Source organism: Bicyclus anynana, chromosome 5 (assembly GCF_947172395.1).
Source record: "Bicyclus anynana chromosome 5, ilBicAnyn1.1, whole genome shotgun sequence".
Lineage (NCBI taxonomy): Eukaryota > Metazoa > Arthropoda > Insecta > Lepidoptera > Nymphalidae > Bicyclus > Bicyclus anynana.
This window is the reverse complement of record NC_069087.1, coordinates 11,042,472-11,067,668: the sequence shown is the minus strand read 5'-3', so window position 1 is coordinate 11,067,668 and position 25,197 is coordinate 11,042,472. Positions and strand designations below refer to the sequence as shown.

The following is a 25,197-nucleotide window of genomic DNA, read 5'->3' as shown; positions in this document are numbered from 1 at the left end:
TTGACTTTGTGAAAAATAGGCGCTAAGAAAATTCGATGTACGTACTTATTGGCGTGCGCGTGCGACTGCGGACGGAAAGCGGTGAGGGCGCGAACGCGACGACGTCACAAGAAAGCCGAGGTCTCTATATAAGCCGCCGGAGCCTCCCGCTGGCACCACTCGCTAGCTAGCAATAGACGGAGTCACGCACGTCAGTTGCTCCTCGCGCGTTGTTCTTTATCGCTCATTCGTGTCCGTACTCTCGCCGCACTCGTACGCACCATGACCGTCTCCAGCAAGATGAACAGTGTCTCCCGCCAATCGGTCCTGAGCCGTCTCGGACCCGGCGGACTCTTCTATGCCGCAAACAAAATATTAGCGGTACGTCATCGAATCGTGTCGTTTAGTTTATATTTATCATGCCAGTGATTGTTGAACGGTGTTGTGCGTAAATACGGTGTTTTGAACTCGTCGTTTTCGTTGTCCACAGGTTGTTGGCAAGGATGAGGAGCGTTGGCGCAGCAAGAACGAGGGAGCCCTGTTCAAGCGCTGGAAGCGGGCCACCTCCGTGGAGGCCAAGGCTCCCGCCGCTGCGCCGACCCCTGCTCCGGCACAACCCTCCGATTTGCTTAAATTTTTAGCTATTGTGAGTATTTTTTCCATTATTTTTAAATCAATATTTTTCTAAAAACAGAAGTTGAATTAAAATAAACAATTAATAATTCCCAAAAAAGTTGAAAAATAAAAAATATTTCTTAAATAAAATAGATATGTAAAGTAAATTAGCTAAACGACTATAAAATATAAAAAAAAATATTTGAAAATATAATAAACGAACTACAAATTAGTTGTCTATCTCAAATTAATAATTATCTAATTTAAATACTCGATAGAACAAAACCAGAACTTATAAGTGATAAGACGTTATTTTTTATCTACATAACTAATAAATAATTTCAATTGTTACAGAATGCATTAGAGCTATCAGCACCAGCTTCTGACGCTCTGCTGAAGTCGCGATCATCAGAATGGTTCCAGCTGTCGGGGCACCCCGGCTCGCTGGCACCCGCGGGCCCCGGCACGGTGTGGAAGCGGCGCGCGGCCGGGGACCACCCCGCACACAACCCCGAGCGCGACGCCTACGAGGCCCTCGCCGCCTGCCCCCACATGCGCTCCGCCATCCCCCGCTACTACCGCGAGCTGGAATACGGCGGAGAAAACTTCATTGAACTACAAGATCTGCTGCACGGCTTCCGTGACCCTTACGTCATGGATGTCAAAATGGGCACCCGAACATTCCTAGAAGAGGAAGTCAGCAATGCGCGCGCCAGACACGACCTTTACGAGAAAATGGTTCGTCTGGACCCCAACGCTCCCACCGAAGCCGAGCACGCCGCCCGCGCTGTGACCAAGCTACGTTACATGCAATTCCGTGAACATTGCTCGTCATCTGCTGAGCAAGGATTCCGCATTGAAGCTGTGAAAGTTCCCGGTCAACCGCCGCTCACGGACCTCCAGAAAGTGCGAGAGCCAGAGAAACTGACGGCTACAATCGCTCACTTCCTCGGTAACGACGAGCGCGTTCGTCTCGCTATCACCACACGACTCCGTGAGATTAGGAGTATGTTTGAAAAGTCTGAATTTTTCAGGCAACACGAAATCGTCGGAAGCAGCATTTTCATCATCTACGACAACGAGCGGGTCGGCGCTTGGCTGATCGATTTTGGAAAAACTCGGCGTGTGCCAGATGACATCAAAATCACACACAGAGAGCCGTGGCAGCAAGGCAACCACGAAGAAGGCTTCTTATATGGATTAGATAGGCTAATAAATACTATAGAAAAGGCGAAGCTTCCCGAAGCGGCTGAGCCAGACGTTTCCCGTTGAACAGTCTGCGAGAGGAAGCTGGACTCGCCCCTCGGTCACTGCACCGCTCGCTTGGCCTCAGTGCCCCAGTGCCACGCTCCTGGCCCCGTGTCGAGGCCCGGAGATGTACAGAACTACGTTTTGTGTTTGTCCATGTGAAAGAGAATGCGATATAACATCCGATAATAATTTGATCTAGTCCCTAATATATGTTAAGTAATTATAATATATTTTTTAATTTGATAAATTGTTTGATTTCTACCTGACCTGAGTTCGTAACTTGGACAAATTGCTATACATGCTATACTACACAGAGTACCTAAGAGTATTAGGTACTCTTAGGTACTCTGAAGAGAAAGTTCATTGGGATTTACCATGATAATTTTATAAATAATAGCAGTATAGCAGAACCTCGCGGTATCACACGCGTAGTTCTTATACCCGGCGATGAAATATATGATACCATATACGGCGATAAAATATAGCATAAGTTACTTCCCGGTAATGTAGTTGTCTATTGGTTGAAGAATTTGTCAAATCGGTCCAGTTGTAGAATTTATTTGTTACATACAAAAATACAAATCGGCATTTTGTTACATACAAAAATACAAGTTGCAGTACATAATATCTAAGTAAAGAAATAATATTTATTTTATTTTAGTAGGTACTTGTTATTTAATTTTACTTTATTTGTAGTAAGTAGGTTGGTTAGCAAGTTAGAATAAAAAAGGTAAGAATAGAGCATGTTTCAGTCTGCGATACCCAGACATGTCTCAGTAAAGGCTGAAAGTTTATCTACCCCCATATTTTTCTGACTAACGCTTTTAAAAAAACAAAGAGCTTTAAAATATAATGACTACTTTGTAAATAAACTCCGATTAAGAGCCTTTATAATTTAAACATAAATAATATTTAAGTTTAAATTATAAAGACACTGCCGGTGCCTAGTACCTACCTATAGCATACACATAAATAAGCCTGTAGCACAGATTAATGACAATCTGTTCTGTATGGTGTGTGATAATGTTTTCCCATTTGACTTTTATTTTATGCAGCGCCATCTAAACGTAGAGATCAAAATTATTTCAAGACAACTAAACAAGGTGGCGCTAAAATTTATCCCAACAAGAAGACCGAATGCTTTTGTAAGAAAAGAAAACTAGCAACGCTCCGCGGTGTTAGCCGCGAATATTAAGTATGTACATGTAGGTAGGTACAATAGGCTAAGAGATACAATTTCATGTTATCCCTTAGCCTACAGGAACTCATTTTCCGGGATAAAAGTAGTCCAAATGTTATTTCAACTTAGCAAACACCGGAAAGCGCCACTATCCATAAAATTTTGTATATCACAAATACTGATTCTTCTCCTGAAATCCTGAATCTCTGTGTTAATCCTGATAATAATCTAACTCCATCAAAATTTCAGCTAATTCGGTTCAATAATCGCGGCGTGGAAAGAGTAACATTCATACAATCATAACCACTGCACTGGATCCCTGAAAAACGCCCCATACAAAATGGCACGAATTAATGACGTCCTCGATCATAATGATCCTTATATTTGTATGGGCGTTCAAACAAAATTACAAATATCTTTGTTATTTACGATATAAGATTTTTAGTAGATTTTGAAATTTTATAATCTCATTTATTTTGCAAACATGACATTTTTTTTTACATATTCTTTAGTTAATATTGACCTTATTTACCCGAATGTCTCATAAAAATCAATATCATCATCCCCATTGTAATACCTCATTTCAGTTTTGGAATGCTGAAAAAATGCATCTATCTGCCTGAGAAAGTATTTTAGCAGAATTCACAAGTTACTAAACTCAAGTCAAGAACATTCAAGACAAAAAGTTCAACATTTCACATCACACAAACTCAAAAAATATCATTGCCTACGAGTACATTTAATAAAAAGCCATTTATAATGAAATCATCTTTATTAAAAAAGCATAAGCAACGTAAGAATTCGATTTCAATTACATTTTAAAACAGTTTTATGAATAATCTGAAAACAAACATGATTGAATAGTCTTGATAGAGAAAATACGATTAACATTATATCTAAAATTCAGGTAAAAGGAAAACAATAAAATAGTTACTTTTGGAAATTTTAAAATATAAGCTGGAGGACAACTTGGAACAATGTCATTACTTGTCTATTTGTACCTCCCAACTAAATGGTTCCATTTAACATTTTTTCTTACCAACAGTTGTGAGAGTCTAATATTAACAATACAATACTTAAATAATCATCATTATAGATCAACAAAATAAAAAGGAGACAAATAACAAGTTAAAACAGAAAAGTAGTGACAAGACAAACATGTTATAAAATAAAACTTAATAATATCACCAAAACTTGTCCAGCAATTTTACTTTTTACCCCAGGCAAAATGAAAATTCGCCCTTGTTACTCTCAAGCTGAAAATTTCAATGAATTCCTTTCTAATTATTACATTTAGTCATCAATCTCCTATTAAAAAGTGGATGCACAATCAGCGATAAAAAATTGTCCCACATAAAATGAGTGCCAAACACAACTTCTTGGCACTCAATTCAAGTAGTCACATTTGGAAATTCAACCTTAAACTCAATCCTTAAGGTTGAATTTACTCTGAATTTGGGATTTTATTGAATATTGGACTATATTTAAAGGGCTTTAAGTATAATTTTCTTTACCAATAATTCTAAAACTGTCAAAGCAAAATTGGCCAGTTTTAAAAGTGAAATTTTGTACATGATTGTGCATCCTTTTATTACAAAAGGCCAATGCATTTAGATTATAAATAAGTCAATAAAATGCGTACTAATTTATCTTTTATCAATTTTTCATTTAGCATCTTAGTTAAAATTCATGTAATTTTTCTTTTTTTCTTTAAATTTTCTTGGAAAACATTTAGCTAATTTGACCCAGCAATATTTCTAGAATCGGATTCACAAGCTTATGGTACTTTAAAATAATTAATATTTCTTCGGTGGCATAATTTGTTTAGAAATTATTAAAAATTAATTAAAACTATATCTAATATTAGGACAATATTTAATAAACAACTATTATATCCTTCTTACATTTGAAGTATAGGCTGCTATGTCATCTGTAACTTTTCAGTCTTTGTCTTAAGATTTTTTATGACATGTGGTGCTAGCATGCAACCAACAAGATAATCATGTGTAGAGAAATAGCCAAATTTCAACCAATGGTGGTGCAACCAGCAATACCACTCCTTGAATCTCTTTCATTGACTATTATATCTTCGAATCTCTTTCATCGAGTTGGGATGAACAAGATGGGATGCGACAACTCCACTGTCATACAATGATATTTTGTCTATTTCTCTACACAAGATTATCTCGTGGTAGCATGTTAGTACTACTGGACTTGAGAGATGATCTCCTATTTGCTAATAATATATCTAAAAACTAATTAATAGTATAGATAATCCATTTTCAGAATACAGCTTGACTTTGTAAATAGTCATAACATGAGAACACTATGTTTGTGTGTAAAGCAAATTAATGTCAGCCGAGCTGAAATATCTTGTTAAATTATGAGTGATACCTTTTTTACCAAAAAGCCGGTCTGTACACACTATCACTAGAACTACAGTTAAGCCATCTTCTGAAATTACAAAATCTATACATAACAGCATGTCGAAAGTAAAAGTCAATTAAATTAAATGTCAATATAAAAATTACATGTCATACTGTGTTAAGTTTTTCTTAGCCTTCACTGTTCGGCAACTGTTGACTTTTGTGGCGAATCTCAAGGAGTTGAGAGTCTCACCAAAACATTCATCAAATTGGTTAATATTCACCAACATAAGGGTTTTGGAGTTACCACCGAGGCTCGGCATCAACAGATGAGTAAGTTTTGAATTTCTGTATGGTATGTGAGACTGGTTGTTCTGTAGTGATAAAATAACTTTGGAGAGTTCGGACAGCGATCTGTTGATGTGTTTCGTTTCGTCCATCCTTTGAGTTGTTTTACCACTCTCAGAACCAGCTAAATCAACCAGATTCAAATTACTTGTAAACTTTTCTTTGCGTTTCTCATTGATAGCAGTTATTTTAATCTGTGCCACTGAATGAGACCTGGAGCTCCTCTCGTTGTTTATCGTGGCAGCGGTCTGCCGGTTACGTTGGGCGAATAACAACAGCCTGATGAAGTCGTGAGAGCTCTTCACTTCTTCTTCTTTCAAATTTGATACATACAAGTCAGTGCCTTTAGAATTAACCATTTTTATTTCATGATTCAGTTGATCTTTACATGAATTTAGTAAGTCATAAATTACTTCATTGTATATTTCTAAAAATGAAGCTTTTATGGTCAAGTCCCAGCCCATTCTTTTCAGGTCGCCAATGCAAGTGAAAATCATATTAATAGCCCTCGGTATGATACCATAGTTGTCCTCTCCGCTACCACCTTCCATGGTGTAAGTTTTGCCAGAACCAGTTTGCCCATAAGCAAAAATGCAGACATTGTACCCATCTAAAGCTGATTGGACCATTTGAGAAACTTCACTAAACACATCTTCTTGGGTGGAATGTGGTGTGAAAATACCATCAAAAGTGAATGTATGCTGAGGCTTACCTTTTCTCGCAGAATTAAGTAGTTCAATCTTTTCCACTTCTATTGAACAAGCATCAAGCACGTTCAAATTATACAAAGGCTTTGATGCCTCAAAATCAAGTGGTGGTCGAACCCTGCAATAGACTCGTATATTTCCTTTTAGGTCTTGTACTGTATTTCTTAAAATCCTTTGATCTGTGTACATTGTATTTAATATATTTTGCATTGCATCCGAGTCAGTTTTGCTTGTTGTTATCAACTCAAGTGCCCCTTTGTATTCCATCTGCAATTTATCGTGTTCCATTTTAAGTCTATCTAACTCAAGGGTTTTAAGTGTCAAACTACTAGTCATAGTTTCCAGAAGTTTAGCTTTGCTTTGCAGTTCTTCGTTTTCTTTATTTTTGAATTCAAGGTCAATTTTTAAGCTTTCATATTCCATAGACTTCTGTCTTAATTCTTTCATAGTGTTCGTCACTTTCTCTTTCCACATATCTCTCTCTGCGATGCTCGAATCAACCGCTTCTTTGACTTTCTCATACTCGTCTGATACTTCTACAAGTTTATCTTTTAGCTCACATAGTTCATTTTTAATTACTTTGTGTTTTTCAGACAAGTCATTAAATCGTGCTTTGAAATCATATGGAGGAATTCTGGGTGCCACTACTTTCTTCTCGATCTTTGCCACTTTGTTGGGCACTGCAGAAGGTGCAGGCACTGTGGCTGATCTCTTCATCCGAGGAGCCGGTACAGAAGCAGCTGCGACTGTAGCATTACGCGCTGGTCTTGTGTGGTTCAATATCAAGGTCTTCTTATCTGCCTCACTGAGGCCAGTCACAAGTGTTCTAGTTGCATTTCGTGTGTTTGATAGTGCAGGTCGATTCTCTTTAAGAGCGGGTGGATATTTTGGAATACGCGACATCTGAAAAACATATAGACCAATATATTACTTATAAACTGAAGGGTCAGTATAACTATATAAAGGGGAGATAACTATGAATTTGTTAGACAATATCACTGAAATTCGTACGAATATCAATGAAACTTGTTTTAATCGTTTATTTTTATCGACGGTACCGTATCATGTCCTCTCTGCGTCAAGACCTGCCGCGCTAAAATAGTGTACTTTAGTCACATGAAGGCGCATAATCGTAGCCTTCGTGTGACTAAACAGATTTCAGTAGCTGTTGCCGAATCTGGCAGAGATCTGATGATATCCTATGAAATTACTTAAGACTTTTTGTTCTAGGAAATTAGTATTAGTACCACAGAAATTCTACGACAATAAACTTTTACTAGACGCATTAACTATGGTCTACTGTTGTGTATTTATGTGAATGTTTATTTAAAGTAATGCCTTAGTCAATTTCTGATGATTATTGATTATAAATATGTTTAGTATCAAAAATAGAATTCACCGTGGTACTTACCGGGGCTGTAGTTTATTGGAACTTTAAATGACAACAAGTCGATAATAATTAAATTACTGTTGTACTTGTATCACGCTAACACTCAATTAAATTAGTATGAACATAATCTACCTTTATTTATGTATTTTAACATGAAATACATCAAATTAATGATTTTAAAACACGAACTATCGGTTATTTCGTCAAAACAATGTCAACGGAATCTGTTTTTCAAATTTTGAATTCAGTTTGTTTTTTACGACCCTATTGGCATCAGGGTATTAGGTTCTAGCTTTATGGAACTGTTAATGATGCTACTTAATAAAATAGCCTACGTTTTTATTTCACTTAGTAATTAGATACTAATAGCTTTGGTATCAAAAAGTTTTATTATAAATATTATTTTGTAAATTGATGACTCTATAGAAAACTGAAAAGGGATGAAAATTAAAATACAAATGGCCAAATGCAAAAATGCAAAATGGTAGCAATAAAGAAAAATATTTTTGTCTATGGTCAAGTTTTATTTAAAGTTGCTATCACACATTTGCGACTGCCCAAGTGCTATGAACCAATTTCTAATAGGTGTGTAAATTACCTAGGTATTAAAGTTAAAACTGAATATTATCATGATCATCCACAAATAACTTTAACGTTGACGTTTAATTTATTTGTAGAATTAATAGCATTTTAATTTATAGAATTAATAGCATAATTATTTCACAAACTAATGACAGGCGGGGCTTGGAAATTATAACGTCGCGGATCCGTAAAAAAATATTTTTCACTACTCTTGCTCAAAAACACTGTCATATTACCACGCTGGGCTAAACAAGCATATTAGCCTCTAGGGGCTAAAGTAATTTTTTTTTAATTCTTGTCTGTTACGAGTACTAGCCGAGTACTAGCCTACTACAAAACGGAGGAGGTTTTATTCGAAAATAGAATCATTATAGGTAAGGCCCTGATTATTTTGATGAAATAAATGAAATAAATAAAAAACTTTAAATTGGAATGAAATGCAGCGTTCTTGTCTGTGGAATGCGTTTATTTTTTATTTAATTTTTATTGAGTTGCGAATAGAACAAGATTTGAAGACATGGGACATCCTTTACGGTGTAATACCTTTGCCTTTTTCTCATGTGAAAAAAATAAATTTAAAAAACAATTGGCGTGAATTTTTTCCGAAATTCATTGTAAATTTGTGACCGTAACTTACATATTTTTCAACAATAATTGTTATTGTTGTCTTCGTCTAGTGAGAATGGTGATCCTAATTTGGAGATGGATGAAATTTTCAATCTGTTACCATCAAAGTCGAGCCGCATTTACTTAAATACTTATCTACGATACCTACGAAAAATTTAATAAGTGAAGAAAACAACAAAGAATGGATTCACTTACGAAAGGAGTTTTTTAAACTATTATCTCCCACGTTTACCTCTTATATTCATTATTCATCTTCAAAGTAGTCGGAAATTATGTTACCGGGTAAAAGCATTTCCCTTAATATCCAAAAACGTAGACTTTGTACTTTTAATTTTCAATTAAAATAAATCATTGAATATTGTACTAAACTATTTTATTTTCTCGCAATCGTAGTGAAAAGCAGAGTGTAACACGTGGGGCTAAACCCATTATAAACTCGGTTTCTATTTAGGTGGCCCTCGCCTTCGTCTCGGGCCCTAAAAATACCTCGTATATAATGGGTCTTTTTAGACCCTTGTATAACAATCTACTATAGTGTTATTGTACTAAAATATTAAAATTCGAAATGTTTCTGACAAAAAAAATGTAATTAATATGTTTTGCGAACAATAGTATCGAATTTTAGAGGTCAGTAATAGGCCGTACAGGCTATTTTAGTCTATTACGAACAATTTTATGGCGGTATATCCACAAATTGTTAGTACTCGACTAAAATACTAAAGTACTCCAAACTAGGCCTAAGGGCTGTAAAAATTTAGCCAACTGGCTGTAAATTTTTAAATCCGCTACTGGCTCAAGCCAAATACGCCTACGTCTGAGGCGAAGCCATATTGAAATAAAAAAAGTGAGAACTTAGACATAGAAGCCAAGGGGCTGAAGCATCAGTACAAAGAATTTTGAACATGGGAGATTAAGCATGTATTGGTTGCGAAAATAAATTAGTAGGTACAGAAGTCAGACAGTAAGCGTACATTAATTTCAACTGAGTTCTACATAGTCATTTGGTCTAGTGGTGTTATACCAAGGTATGTTAAAATAATCCCGGGTAGCAAGATTTTTTTTTTGTTTTTCTCAATAAGTTTCATAAACTATTATAAAAGCAAGTAAGTGTACCTCGAAGAAAAAAAAAAGCAAAAATCGTTTTTTAAAATTGCCGCTGTTTTTGTTCTATGATATTCCATTTGCGGAAATAGTAGCGCTGCTCTGTCCAACGTTTTCGTGTTTGTATATTCACTTCTCCTTGGAGTATATATTCTATGATGTGTGCGTAGTAGTTTACTCTAAGAGTTTACTCTTTGGCGTAACTTAAAGTTTCTAGTCTATAGTGATCTGTGCTTAAAGCCATTTCACTAGTGTTGGGTAGGACACGACTTGAAAAAGAGTTTGTAAGTGTTGCCTCTTTTTTGTACCGAGGCAGTACAATGTCCCACTTCAAATGAGGCGAGGCGTACTGAAGCTTGGCACTACATTTGAATTTTGAAGTAACGAATACAAATGTCATATTTGAACTTTGTTTGAAGCAACGTGTACAAATGTCATGTTTGTACTAGTACAATAATATAGCTTAGTAATCATAGATTTACGATTCGGTACAAGTATTCTATGTTAGTAATAGTTTGTCTTACATACTGATATTAAATGCCAAACTTATTTTTAACCTATATAAAATAGATCGATTCACCTTGGTTATTATATTTCAGTTTTTAAATTATTAAGTAATTTTTATAAAATGTCAATTGAATAAATCCAAATTCAAAAAATAATATTTCTAAACGCATCGTATACTATTTCCGTCGCGTTAAGGGATATAGTACAAAATTATATGACAGGACCACAGAATGACGTCCCATTCGACTTTTGTACTAGTGTCTCGCTTTCTCTCGCGTACGAGTAAAGCAACTACCGCGACAGAAAATGTGAAGTAGTACATTTTTAAATGTTGAGCCGCTCTTACATTGTGACGTCATGTACGGGACAAATGTCCTGCCTCTTGTATGTCCTACTCAACGCTACATTTCACAGCATAGATACATTGAGAGCGTAGTGATTTTATTGTATACTCTTTGGTAAATAAAAAAAAATATCAGTGTGTGGGGTCTGGTGTGTAATTGATGAAACCATATTGTGGCTAAATATTGGTTCATCTAAAAAGGATTATCGTCAACGAATCTTCTTACGGACTAGATTTTGTGATGTGTAATTACTTTAAACCATTTTTTATCGAATACACATACCGTCGTTAGACCTGTTTATCACGGATGTCCTTGTGCATTTTGCAAGGAACGAAGTGGCGGTAAATTTGATTTCCTACTACGATTTCGTTTTACTATGTGAAAATATCTTATATGAGTGAAGTTAAATAATGGGTAGCTCAGAGGAAAATGTGATTACTAGTGACAGTAAATTAGAGAATGATAACGTTGAAAACGACGCAGGCGATAATTCCGAGAATGAAGTTGCGGAGACTACGGACCCCTCGTTAAATATGAGTGTGGCATCTAATCAATCTGCAACTGAAGGGAACACGTCTAAAGAGGGCGAGGCTTCTGGCGGTGGAGGTTCAAAGAAAACTAAGAAAAAAAGACACGGCAAGAAGAGTCACATCGCCAGCAAGGATAACTCGGAGAGGAGCACCGTGCGGAGACTTCACCACCCCGGCACAAAGTTTAAGCAAAGTAAGAAACGAGCACAAAGTTTCCCTTCAATCTCGAAATATTTTCTCCCCACCAAAAGGCCGCGCAAAGAAACATTCATTCCACCCACGAAGTTTCTCCTAGGTGGAAACATTTCTGATCCGTTAAACCTGAATAGTTTACAAGATGAAAACGTCAACAGAGCTATGAATGCTGTCACACCCGAGTCTTCACCACTACCCACTCCCCCGAGGCACAAGGCTAAGATAGACGTTATAATTCCTCCTAATATAAGGGATCCACTTAATCTTATGGAGCCTCTAGATAACGATGAGTACGAGAAAAGACTTGAAATGCAGCAGAGGAAGCCGAGGAAGAAACCAAGAGTACGACGGCGCACAACAGAGACAAATGCCAACACAAATACGAATACACCCGTAGTAGAGGTTAAGCCCCAGCAAGAAGAGGGAATTAAGGAGCCTCTGCCACCAGAACCATCGACATCAAAGTGTAGGAAGCGGTCCTGCAGTGACAGTGACAACAGCTCACTCAAAGGAAAAGATGGCAAGAAGTTGAGGCGGATGGATTCGTTGGATAAGATAGTGAGTCCAGTGGTCCCTCAACCGGGAGCTTGGATGCGTGCCCGACCGCAGCAGCGGCCTGGGGCACAGGAGCGCCCCGCCTCACCACACAGAACCAAGCTAAAGAGTACCTCTGAAGAAGATCAACAGATGCCAACATTTCATCCTAAAAATTCGAGATACCAATATGGGAACTATGATAGGTAAGAATTATTTTCTTATAGTATAGAAACACATGGATTTTGATATCCATAGATATGCCTAAAATATAGAATATATGTTTATTGTTATATACAATGCAAAACGATATATTTCTTATCCAGTATTAATAGTATATTATGGTGGATTCATAAACAACAATACTGGATATCAATTTTTACAGATTTTACAGAAGGAAAATAAAAACACAGACTGCCAAAATCATAATCTTTGTTTTTCCTTCTGTATATTGAGCATGAACAAAAATAGAACTTATTTTTCTTTAATATTATAATTTTCGTTAATAAGGCTTATCTAGAACTGTAGCAAGTTCTATATTAGAATGGGAATTCAAAGCACTCTAATAGGATCTTACCAAATTTGGTTAGGCAGGGAGAACAATATGAGCTGAGAAGGGGAGTGTTAATCAACTGTCAAGAAATTTCTTATCCCTATGTCCATTGGTCACAAGTCACTACAAGTTAATTTCTCTGCCACACGATGGACCTGGCATCTGCACAGAGAATCCATGGATTGTTAAAATATTCTCTCTAGAATTCTTACAAGATGACAGTTTTTTTATCTATTTTTCAATTGCTAGCAATGTAAAGTAAATACAGAATCATCCTGCCCCTGGGGATTTTGCCGATTCGGCGCGGCGAACGGACGTGTTTCGCGCGAGCTATGCATTCGTTAATTAATTGATTTTTGTGCGAGGAATTTTCCGGGTTTTCACAGCTAATACTGTGCATAGTGATAAGACGTTTTGACTATATTTATTATTTAAGTTTAGTGAAATTTTGGTGCAGTTTTAGTGATCTATGGAACGACACTTGTCAACTACGTGGGGTTGCAAATCCCAGCTAAACCTCAGATTACATTTCTTAGTTTAGAGTTCGACGACCGCGCGCCTCTCGCATGCGTGCTCATGTTTACTTGTTTTTCTGGGTCAACACGTGCCGCGCCATCCTAGCCTACGAAGCGCGACGCGTAGTATCGTTGACAGTTCATTTTGACAACTGACAGCTGCCACTGTCAGCTGTCAATTGACGCGTAGTGACGTTGACGTTTTGACTTTGACAGATGTCAACTGGGTTTTTCACAGACTATTAAGTCGGACCAATCTTGGTCGGTTCGGCTAAGTGCCTTTTATACGTGCGCCAATACACGAACTCTGTTTCATCAGTGCACGAACTCGGCGCTAATACACGAATACTGCTGAAAAATATTTACAAAAAGAGAACTAGGCGCGCAACATGGAGACAGAGGACGAAGACCACGCAGGGCCTTCGGCCTCCCCCTTTACCCCGCGAGCCGCTCTGTCCCGTACGCCGCCGTCGGGTTTTGCGGCGGTCCGGCCTGATGAAGTATCGGTGACGATACCGCTACGCTTCACTCCAACCGCCTCGGACCGCTCCCAGCCTCCTGCTGCTGCTGCGAAGCGGCCTTTGACGTCACCTGAAGACCGCCAGCCTGCGGATAAGGTGCGCATGTGCCAGCCTGCTCTGCAGGTGCCGCGCCGACAGATCAGCGCAATGATCCCCTCGCAGCCTACCACGGACTCTGAAGACGAGGAAGGTATTCGCAAGAAGGCGCTCATGACGTGCTCAAAGATCGAGCTTCTGGACCGAGTCAACGGGGAACTGGCGAGCATCAACACTGTTATTAGCAGCTCGGCATCGAGACTGAACAAGGAGAGCACCAACTCCATTAGGGATAGTGTCCAGGATACGCTTGCGGTGGTTGCGGCCCTCACTCTTCGGCTGGCTGACACGGAGGCTGAGCTCTTTCGCGCGCAGCAGAAAATAGCCAACCTAGAGGCCCAGGTTAGTGAGTCGCCTCCACATACTGCCCCGGCTGCAGCAGCGCCCTCGTATGCGACGGCGCTCAAATTTAAAGGAAAATTTGCAACGGTTTCCATCCCGCAGGAGCAAGGCCCCGTGCTTGCGTTCTACCCAGCTGCTGAAAGCGTAGACACATTCAAGACAGCGGAGGACACGAAAGCGGAACTGAAGAGAGTGGTGGACCCACGCGCTCTGGACGTGCAAATTACTAAGGTCCGAAAGGTCGGGAACGCGGGAGTTATTGTCCAGACAACAACTCAGGAGTCTGCAGTCCGCCTACGCAGCGCAGCCCCCCCCACGTTGCGTGTCACGGAGCCGAAGCGAAACCAACCTCGGGTCTGTATTCGAGGCGTTGATGGGGACCCGTCGGCCGAAGCGTTTCTGGAGTCTCTGCACGACCAAAACCTGCGGGGTTCGCAATGGACGCCAGAGAGACTGAGGGCCCAAGCAAAAGTCTACAAGAGGCGCGGTCGTGACAGCACAACCAACATAATTTTGGAATGTACGCCCGCGCTCAGGGAGGCGCTACTTAAAAAGGAGCGCCTGTTTATTGGTTGGCAAGCGGTCGACGTAATGGACTATTTGCAAGTTACGTGCTGCTCCAAGTGCCAAATGTACGGGCACCCTGAGAAGTACTGCAGAGCGAAGGAAGACACCTGCGGAAAATGCGGACAAACCGGGCACCGTAAGGAATCCTGCAAATCCAAGGTGGCTAATTGCGCTACCTGCCACAGGTTTGGCCGTGACAGCGCTGGCCTCCACCCAACTGCTTCTAGGGACTGCCCGGCGAGACAGTATGCGGAGCAACGGGCTGTCCAATCAATTGATTACGGCCAGCTCTAGTGGTCCCACAACCCTGAAGATCGGCTACCTAAACTTAAACGGCGTGGTGCTGGCCAAGAGCGAGTGGTTCCAGTAAGATCAGGAATTCATAAGCTCGGGTATCAAGTATGGTTACTTTTTTTACCTTTTCCACAACGTCGCTCACGTCCGTAGGACCTACCACCTTTACCTACTGAAAGGCCCACCCTACACGTGTCCCCTGGGTGGTGCTAAACGAGCGACAACGCCGAGTCACAGGCGGCGGTTAAATAACCTGTCCGTGGCTACCACAAGCCCTGAGGACCTAAATACCCTCAAAAAATGTGGCAGTAGTGCCTTGGGAAAGTGCTACTGGTGTTCTTCCCAACCCCCCTTTTATTATGAAATGTCTTGCAATAAGGAAAGTGATTTGTCATGCCATCCGGCTAACCCCCGGCGCTCTCTGGTATCCGGGCTAGAGAGTGTGAAATCTGTTACCGAAGACACCACTGGAGTGAGTAACCAGGCTTCAGTGCATGTTAATGTTACTGGAAAGAAACTAATTCAGCAGGCTTTTCATCCCAGCCTATTTGTGAGAACAAGGAGCATGTCTACAGGTAGTGCACCATGCTTTAGTAATACAGAACCACCTGTAGATCTCACTGAACACAGCAACAAGGAATCCCAAACACATACATCTGTTCAACACCCTGAGTGGCAGAGGGTACCTACAATCAGAAACCCAAAACGAAAGAATATGTCGAACACACCATCACCAAAAGGGAACATGCCAGTGTCAAACCAATTCGGATCATTGGATATTGATGTAGATGATTCTGAAACCCTACCTACAAACAATAAACAGCATGTATTCAAACCTCCACCCATCATGCTATATGGCATTGAAGATGTTGCAAAACTGAACGAACTAATCAGATCAAAATTAGATAAAGAAGAGTTCACCATCAAAATTGTTACCCGAAACCAATTAAGACTTAGTTGTCCGACTATAGAGTCTTATCACTGCCTTATGAAAATAGTAAGAGAAAACAATCTGATTGGACACACCTTTTCTAGAAAGGATACAAGACCTTACAGAATTGTAATTAAGAAGCTCCATCCAAGTACACCTAAAGAGGCAATACAAGAAGCTATAGAGCAGTCCGGAAACACAGTTAGTGGTGAAATAATAAATGCTCGATATGGACCTAATAAAATACCACTATCGACATTCTTTGTAAACCTAGACCCACATCCAAACAATACAGAGGTTAAGAAAATTACCCATATATTCAATACAAAGGTCATTATTGAAGATCCAATAAGAAAGGCAAATGTGCCCCAATGCAAAAGGTGTCAGCAATATGGCCACACTAAGAATAACTGCCTTAGGCCATATAGATGCGTGAAATGTGCAGAGAGCCATAACACAGTAGACTGCCCAAAAAAAGACCGGAATACCCCAGCAAAGTGTTGCCTCTGTTTAGGTAATCACCCAGCAAACTACAAAGGCTGTGAAGTTTATGTAGAAATCAACAAAAGAAAAAGAAATACTTCACGAAGAGACTATATAAAACCAAGAAAACAAACAGAGGATAAAGACCAACAACAAAGCACTGGAAAACAAGAAAATATACAAAAATTAGATAGACCCTTCGCATCAAAAGAGGAGGAACACGCCTATACTAGACAACACTCCTCAAGCCAGTTTAATACTAGGACATATGCAGAAGTCGCTAAAATTCAGAACAAAGATGAAACTACAACAGAATCTAAGCTAGAAATACTACTCACAAAACAAGCTGAAAAGCTAGATAAATTAATAGACCAAATGTCAATAATGATGAACTTATTGACCACAGTAATACAAAAGATAATCTAATGGCTACTCTAAGATTGGCAACATGGAATGTTAATGGTCTGATTGGACATAAAAGTGACGTCGAACTACTATTGAAAATCCACAAAATAGACGTACTACTGGTGTCAGAATCTCATCTTACTACCAACCACAATTTTGCTATAAAAGACTATATAACATACACAACACCCCATCCTGATGGAACTGCCCATGCTGGAACAGCAGTAATTGTAAGGAAAGCTTTGAAACATGATATCCTTGAAGACTACAAAACACCTCACTTACAAGCTACAACCATTGTATTGTACGATAATCATGGGTCACTTACTCTCTCAGCTGTTTACTGCCCCCCAAAACCAAACCCAAAGGAAACTCACTTCACAGAATATTTTAAAACGCTTGGAAATAGATACATCTGTGGTGGTGACTGGAATGCCAAAAACGTGCAATGGGGATCACGACTAACTCTACCTCGAGGCAGAGAACTTAATTCAAGTATAATCAAAAATAACCTCAGTATTTTAAGTACAGGTGAACCAACTTACTGGCCTACAGATCCCAACAAATTACCGGACCTCTTAGACTTCTATATATATAAAGGGCTATCAAACTTGTATATAAGTATAGATAGTTGCTATGATAGTTGCTCAGACCATACACCAGTACTAAGTACGGTTAGTACATCAATAATTTCAAGACCCGCCAAAGAATGTCTATACAACAAACAAACTGATTGGTCAGCATTCAGAAAATATATTGATACTAATCTATCGCTAAAAGTTCCACTCAAAACGAATGACGACATTGATGAAGCAGCAGAAACCATAACAAACATGATACAAACTGCAGCATGGATTTCTACACCGGATATAAGATACACGCCAGGTAGTAACAACTTACCCATGGATATCAAAAATAAGGTACTAGAGAAAAGGAGGCTCAGAAGAGTTTGGCATACTAGTCGTCATCCGTTGGACAAAAAGGCGCTAAACCTGGCAGCAGCGGAACTTACATCCTATTTAAAAGACGTAGAAAATGACACATTGAAACATAAACTGATTAATCTGTCTGCTTCGAAAAACAATGAATATTCATTGTATAGAGCCGTAAAGACTAACAAAGCTTCGCCTGTAATCATAAAACACCCACTAAAACTAGATAATGGTACATGGGCCAGGAAAGATAATGAACGTGCGGAAGCCTTTGCCAAGTTTCTAAGTGAAGTTTTTACTTCAAATAACGGTGACCCAGACACTGATAGAGAAGTCGCAGACTTTCTGGATAGCGACCTTCAACTAAGCTTACCAATAAAAAGCTGCACCCCCAGAGAGGTCTGGAGAGTAATAAAAGAACTTGAACTTCACAAAGCTCCAGGATTCTGTTTAATAACGGCAGAGGTCTTACTACAACTTCCAAGAAAAGCGATTGTCTTTGTGACTCAGCTTTTTAATGGCATCTTGAGAACATCCCACTACCCGTCTATTTGGAAAATTTCGGAAATTATTATGATACCGAAACCTGGGAAGCCACCGCATCTAGTCACATCTTATAGACCAATAAGCCTACTACCAACATTGTCCAAGGTATTTGAAAAAATAACTCTGTCCAGACTCAAAACCATTCTTCATGAAAGGGAAATTATTCCCCAGCATCAATTTGGATTCCGAAGCCGACACTCCACTGTGGAACAGGTACACAGAATAGTCAAACAAATTAGAGAAGCCCTAGAAAGTAAACAATATTGCTCTGCTGTTTTTTTGGATGTTCAACAGGCTTTTGATAAGGTCTGGCACAATGGATTGCTCTTTAAAGCCAAACATTGCCTCCCACACAACTTCTTCATGTTACTGAAGTCATATGTCAATCAAAGAATATTTCGAGTGAAAATCAATGACGCGTTTTCGAACTTCCATGACATTCAAGCAGGTGTTCCCCAGGGTTCCGTTTTGGGTCCCACACTCTATTTATTATACACTGCAGATATTCCTATCTCAAACAGCGTACTCACCGCTACATTTGCTGATGATACAGCTGTATTGTGTAATAACAAAGACGCAAATATGGCTTCAAATATTCTACAAGTACACCTGAACAAGATAAATTCATGGATGATTAAATGGCGTATCAAAGCTAGTTCCACGAAGTCAACACATGTGACATTTACCTTGCGAATGGACGAATGTACTCCTGTTAAACTGGGACTTGATATTATCCCCCACAGTGACACCGCAAAATATCTTGGGATACACCTAGACAAAAAACAAACATGGAGAACGCATATAGTAAAAAAACGCGATGAACTAAATCAAACCTTCAGAAAACTTAACTGGCTTATGGGAAGGCATTCGCATGTCTCACTCAGTAATAAATTGCTCATTTATAAAACAGTAATAAAACCAGTGTGGACCTACGGCATTGAACTGTGGGGCACAGCCAAAAACTCAAACTTGGAAATATTACAAAGATTTCAGAATAAAGTTTTAAAAACCATCACAAATGCTCCATGGTTCACTAAGATATCGGAACTACATGAGTATCTTGACATAAAAACAGTAAAAGAAGAGGTTGAACTCAGATCAATGTGCTATAAAAATCGCATAAACACCCATGAAAATAAACTTGCTACTGCCCTCGGTCATCCAATAGATGTTAGAAGGCTAAAGCGAGCCTACATATGGGATCTCCTGTAAAAAAAAAAAAATCAAAATAATAAGAATGTACAAATGTACAAATGAAATACAAAAAATTAACAAATAAAATAAATTAGCATGGCCTTCAATGGAAGGTCAGCTACACATGCCATGTAGTACCCACAAGCAATTTGCTTAAAGCTGTTGCAGCTGATTGCACAATAGTAATGAATTATAAAAAAAAAAAAAAAAAAAAAATCCTGCCCCTGTGTTGGAGGTCAGGGCTTTAGAATGAGGAAAGCTCAAGTTATTGGATAAAGCTTATTTAAACCATAAACTTTTTGGTAAATAATGCTATACTAAACATTCTACATGGCAGTAATCTCATGAGCAATAAGAAACTCTTTTGATACTTATTTTTATAGCTTTCACCAGATTATCATTAACACAACATTTATTACTATTATGTATTATGTAAATATGTTTTATTGGTTATTACTTTCAGGTATTATGGTTATCGTAATTTGAATGCCATGATGGATATAAGACTTCAAGTGTTTGAAATGCACCGCCACCTATTTCAGAATAAAGATGTATTGGATATTGGATGCAATGTGGGGCATATCTCTATTGCAGTGGCTCGGACACTTGGTGCCAAATCTGTTGTAGGAATTGATATTGATTCTGTGCTAATTGGTAAGTATGAGTATCCCTAAGCCTGGTAATTTCATACCTTGATATACATACTCTCTATTGACTGTTGCTTTGATAATGCAACTTTATAGGTTTGGAAATCTGTGTTTTTTCACAGTCTATCCCTGTGAAAACCATATCCTATAGACTGTTCAGTACCATTTAGAAGGGATGAAAGAGCCATATGGTTTTTACCTTTTGATTGTAGTAATCTTCTATATACAGGGTGTCAAACAAAACAAAAATTATAGAAATGATTGTCATTTGTTTTATTAAAAAACTTATTATTTCAGGCAGGGCAAGAAAGAATTTAAGGTCCCTAATACCGGTACCTTCAGAACAACCAAAGACAGAGGAAGATAAGAAGAATGATATAGATGACAAGAAATCGGAATGTGATAAGTGTAAAGATGAGAAATGTGAGGACTGTACAACAGGAGATCACAAACTGGACAAAGATGATGATTCCAAAAAGAATTTTACCGGGAGGAAGTTACGAAAGCCGAGGAAGAATAGGAAGTCCATCAACAAGCCAGAGCAAGGGCAGTGTTTCTTTCCAATGTCTATGTCGTTGATGTTTGGCCCCATAGGCGAACCAAAGGCTGATGTTTCAACTCTTGGATTTCCATATAATGTCACATTCAAACAGGTAAGTTATTATATTTATGCATAAACAGATGTGCCTTGCGATTTTTCTTATGTTATTAAAATTTATATGGGAAGGTGGGAGGTAGTAGGAAGGTGAAAATAATTTAGGACATATTATAGCGATACAGTGCATATTATACAGGGTGCCTGGGAGTGTTTCGTATGACTTCAAAGTGTTGACGAGACCGCTTATAGGAACTGAACTGCATAAATAATATTTTACTAACTAAAAAAAAAGTTTTTATGTTTTCATACAAAGGCGTTCAAATAATTCCGACTATCCATTTTGTTTCTTTTTGAGTATTTCCAATTTATTTTAAATCATACAATATTAAGTGTATGCTTGTAGATGTATTTAACATGAGTATAATATAAAAAAAATACTATAAAGGTGACTTTATTTTTTGGTGTAAGGTAAGAAGTTGTTGACTATTGTCTAATGTTTATGCAACACTGAGTAATAATGGAAAATTAGCCATTTATTGTATAAAACTTATGTCATCTAAACTTATGTCATCTAACTTATGTCATATAAGGTTAAATAATAAGCAAACAAAAACACGTACATTGGTTATAGGTAAAATATCTATTTGTCTCAAAGTGAACTATTACGACAGACTGTGTAATAACTTATTAAATACATAAACTTATTAAATGAGATTCTATTCCTAATGACTATGACTAAGATACTAGTCACTGTAACAGGTCTAATTCTGTACATTGAAGATATTTTGAAAATTAATGATATTTTATAACCCACTAGTGGATGCCCGCGACTTCGTCCGCGTGGAAATCAATGTACCTAAACTTTCAAGCCCTATTTCACCACTTTAGGGGTTGAATTTTAAAAATTTTTGAATTACATTACATACAATTTTTCAAAATATGTACAGAATTCGTATTATAAGTATAGATTCTTGATGGCGCTGGCGAACGTCATGCCACGGTAACGTTTGGTGTTACAAACGGTATAAGTAAAATCTCAATTTGCGAATAAATGTATAGAATTCGACCAGTTTTATTATAAGTATAGAACGAATAATATCTACCTATACGAAAGATTGATCTGTTACCTATATTTTAGATCATCTAGACTTTATTAATTTAGACTGGCCCATCCATTCTGCAAATCTACAAAAACTGATGTCGCAATATTTTTTTTATTGTTTTAAAACGGTTGTCGGTCATACGCCAATGGAAGTTCGAAGATTAGCTTCGAACCCCCTTAGCTCAGATCATCCTAAGCCCAAAGACCATCCTAAGCCCACAGACCATCCTAAGCCTTCAGACCATCATAAGCCCACAGACCATCCTAAGCCAACAGACCATCCTAAGCCCATAGATCATCCTAAGCCCACAAATCATCTGTGTTTGCATATGTGCTTCCATCAATTTATCTGAACTTGTAAAATTGTTGAAGCTAACTAAGACTAAGACACGGGCTTACCTAGTTTAAGGGCCAGGACGTCATTTGAAATTTGTGTACAGATTTTTTTCAAATAAACTATTCTTATTCTTAAAAAAAAAAACTAAATTTTGTAATTTTACAGGGAAATTACGTGCCACGCGAAGACATAGCGGTCGGTTCTGGCATGGAGAGTCCACAGTTCGACCTGATCCTGTGCCTGTCCACCACCAAGTGGCTGCACCTCAACTGGGGAGACGCGGGCTTGAAGCGCGCCTTCCGGAGGATGTTTGCTGATCTACGCCCCGGAGGCAAGCTGGTGTTGGAGGCACAGAACTGGGCCAGCTATAAGAAAAAAAAGCGACTAACTGTAAGTTTTAGACAGTGACTAAAGGCCATCACCTTGTGATAATTGTCTGATAGCTTAGTCACAAGTTTTGTATTTGTCATAAAGTTCTGTATTTGTCGTAAAAAAAAAACAAAACTGACTATCCAACATTTCTCAATAACAGTAACACACTGCACAGCCTTAAATATAGGAGATTAATTCTATCAATTAGTAATAGGTAGAAATGTTGTTATAATTTTTTAAGAGTTTCAAGAAAGTATATTTCAGCGTGTTCATGTTAAGGATTTAGATCCTCAACCACTTAAGACGGTTGTTGTTCTGGATCTTTTAAACCTGCTACCTCCCAAAGCCACCACGGTTCAAACTCCATAATAGGCTACCGTACTTACTTGTAGGAGCATGAGATGATAAACTTTCAGATTTTATAAAATGACGAAGATCTGGGGTTTACGGGCTCTCCGTCTATTTGTTAAGATCACTATCAGATGTTGATGATAATGGGGCTTAACGTAATCTCATCTCCGAAGCACGGAGGTGTAGTATCACCAGCATTCCAAAATCTGGGCGGCTATTCTGTAACAATGTTTTGTGCAACTCGAAAGTCCGAGATTCGAATTCATCTCTATCTCTCTCTGTTTAACATCATACTATAAAAAGAGAAAGATAGAAGTGTATTCGAAACGCGCACCTTGAATTATACAAAACATCCTTTCAGAATAACTTTCCTGAGCTTGAGATATTCTACTGAGACTTTCTTAGGATTCTTAGCTTAATATTTCGTATTCTGACGCAGGAGCTTGCAATTCTGTTAAAGCCAGTTAAAAGAAGGAACTATATACCTATTTGCACTCATAAATAAGACAATGTACTTGTTGAGATTTAAAGAGGGCAGTTTTAGTAGTACTAGCTTTTGGCAGACCTCGCCCTGGGAAATACTAGTCATCCTTGTTTTTGCCTCCAAAAAGCGACAATGTGATCGAGTATTGCTTCTGGCACATGAGGCTAGACGCCTATAACATAGATTGATGCGTTTAGGGCGGTTGCATCGCATTCTCTGCCAGGTTTTGCTTTCTTGTTGCTATAGTTTTTCTACTTAATATCAGGTGGAGACATCTGTTAGTGTTGTCTATGCTTAATTACAATTTTGTAATTTTGTGTAAAATATATTTTTCAATGGAAAATCAAAGACGAAGCGTGTTACCAGTCTTTTAGTTGTCTTGCTGAATTGATATCAAAGAACCTAATTCCTTTAACGATATTGGAAATAAAAGAGTACTTTTTCATTTCATATTGTTTATTGTTTCAGCCAACCATTTACGAGAACTTCAACTCCATCGAGTTGTTCCCCAACAAGTTCAGAGAGTACCTCCTCTCGCCCGAGGTCGGCTTCAGCAAGTGCTGCATACTGGGAGTGCCGCAGCACGCGAGCAAGGGTTTCCGGCGCCCCATACAGCTGTACGTGAAGGGTGACTTCACACCGAGCAAGGCGAGGTGGTCGGATGCGTACGCGCCGTCGTCGCATCACAAGCCGGAGGCGGAACCACCGCGGCGGACGGTATACGCGCCGGTGGCCCCTGCGTACCGACCGAGCGACGATGCGCCGTCCTGCGGGGCCGTGACCCCCTACTCGCCGAATCTAGACTGCAGCGCGGACGACTCCCCGTTCTACAACCCGCGCAGCGACTCGTACGCGCCGTCGTACCAACCGCCGCGGCCGACGGTGTACGCGACACTGCCGTCGCCGCTGGGCAGCGCGTCCCCCGCCGCCTCGCCCGCCGCGTCCCCCGCGCCGCACGCGCCCCCCGACCCCGCCTGCGCGCGCGGCTTCCCCGCGCCCGACCCCGCGCCCCGCCTGCACGACGACTGAACGCCACTTAGTGGCTCATCCGCCTTTCGTTTTATGTAAATAACTGTAGATCCCCTAAGATTATGTTTCGGATAGGCTGAAAATATTTTATATTATATTCGTAACGTATTAAGTTATTTTTGGTGTTTTATTTTGTTATCCTTGCCCACGTATTTTGCAATAGATATCAATAACCATACGTCTGTGAATACGCAATTTTCTGTACCTGTTGGAAATTGCATTTATCAGAAGGTAGTTTGAGAAATAGCCGTATCAAAACTTGCTGTAGCTGTCTGTCATCTCAAATGCCTTCGGTTGACAATAGTGTGGCAGGTTCGTGCCGACGCTGCTCGGCGGTGGCTTGGACTAGGTGGCGCGACTTGTTTCCGTAAATAGTAGAGAGTTAGAGAGGGGTAGCGATCGCTTGGCTTTCGAGCCGTCCACATTTCTTGTCGTGTAATTCTTTATGGGTTGCTTGAGACAGGCGGGGAGATTGACTTCAGTGGAAAAGCAGAGTGTTTGTTAACAGGCGCCTTTACCCCTACACACAACGTTCACAAGTGCGTGACTCCACTCAAGGTCATTCTCTGCCATTCTAGGGTTTTATTTTGGTCACAGATTGGTTTGTTAATTAAGTTGCCCTGACAAATATTGTGAAACCTT

The 25,197-nt window shown here is 39.1% G+C and overlaps 3 protein-coding genes across 10 annotated transcripts in view; 2 read left to right on the top strand and 1 right to left on the bottom strand.

The window, feature by feature from the left end:
- LOC112053123 (inositol-trisphosphate 3-kinase homolog) overlaps positions 1–2,092 on the top strand; it is a 104,061-nt gene extending 101,969 nt beyond the window's left edge. For 6 of the 7 annotated variants that reach the window (XM_052881833.1, XM_052881835.1, XM_052881834.1 and 3 more), the window contains 2 exons: positions 470–625; positions 949–2,092. In XM_052881833.1, coding sequence (XP_052737793.1) covers positions 470–625; positions 949–1,866 — 1,074 coding nt within the window. In that variant the 3' untranslated portion in view covers positions 1,867–2,092. Of the gene's footprint in view, positions 1–143; positions 361–469; positions 626–948 lie in introns of those variants that run through there. The other variant, XM_024092449.2, reaches the window with a different exon arrangement.
- A 1,686-nt stretch (positions 2,093–3,778) lies between these two features.
- On the bottom strand, positions 3,779–8,184 carry LOC112053106 (protein claret segregational). 2 transcript variants are annotated; one of them, XM_024092415.2, is made up of 2 exons: positions 7,969–8,184; positions 3,779–7,349 (listed from the first exon to the last, which is right to left on the bottom strand). In XM_024092415.2, exon 2 carries the CDS (start codon positions 7,347–7,349, stop codon positions 5,553–5,555), a length of 1,797 nt encoding a protein of 598 aa, XP_023948183.1. In that variant the 5' UTR covers positions 7,969–8,184; the 3' UTR covers positions 3,779–5,552. The 2 variants fall into 2 exon arrangements, with proteins under 2 accessions (XP_023948183.1, XP_023948175.1); XM_024092407.2 differs by having other exon boundaries at positions 7,858–8,178.
- A 2,890-nt stretch (positions 8,185–11,074) lies between these two features.
- Positions 11,075–24,671, top strand: LOC112053073 (7SK snRNA methylphosphate capping enzyme bin3). The gene is made up of 5 exons (XM_024092357.2): positions 11,075–12,462; positions 20,099–20,289; positions 20,580–20,935; positions 22,485–22,709; positions 23,995–24,671. The coding sequence occupies exons 1-5, from the start codon at positions 11,408–11,410 to the stop codon at positions 24,553–24,555; spliced, it is 2,388 nt and encodes a 795-aa protein (XP_023948125.2). The 5' UTR covers positions 11,075–11,407; the 3' UTR covers positions 24,556–24,671.
- The last annotated feature ends 526 nt before the right edge of the window (positions 24,672–25,197 follow it).

Excerpts from the sequence above, each read along its gene's own strand:
- LOC112053106 (XM_024092415.2), bottom strand. The coding sequence starts at position 7,349 with ATGTCGCGTATTCCAAAATATCCACCCGCTCTTAAAGAGAATCGACCT.
- LOC112053073 (XM_024092357.2), top strand. The coding sequence starts at position 11,408 with ATGGGTAGCTCAGAGGAAAATGTGATTACTAGTGACAGTAAATTAGAG. Across the intron at positions 20,290-20,579 it reads TATTGATTCTGTGCTAATTG|GCAGGGCAAGAAAGAATTTA; the intron begins GTAAGTATGAGT and ends TTATTATTTCAG. Across the intron at positions 22,710-23,994 it reads AGAAAAAAAAGCGACTAACT|CCAACCATTTACGAGAACTT; the intron begins GTAAGTTTTAGA and ends TTATTGTTTCAG.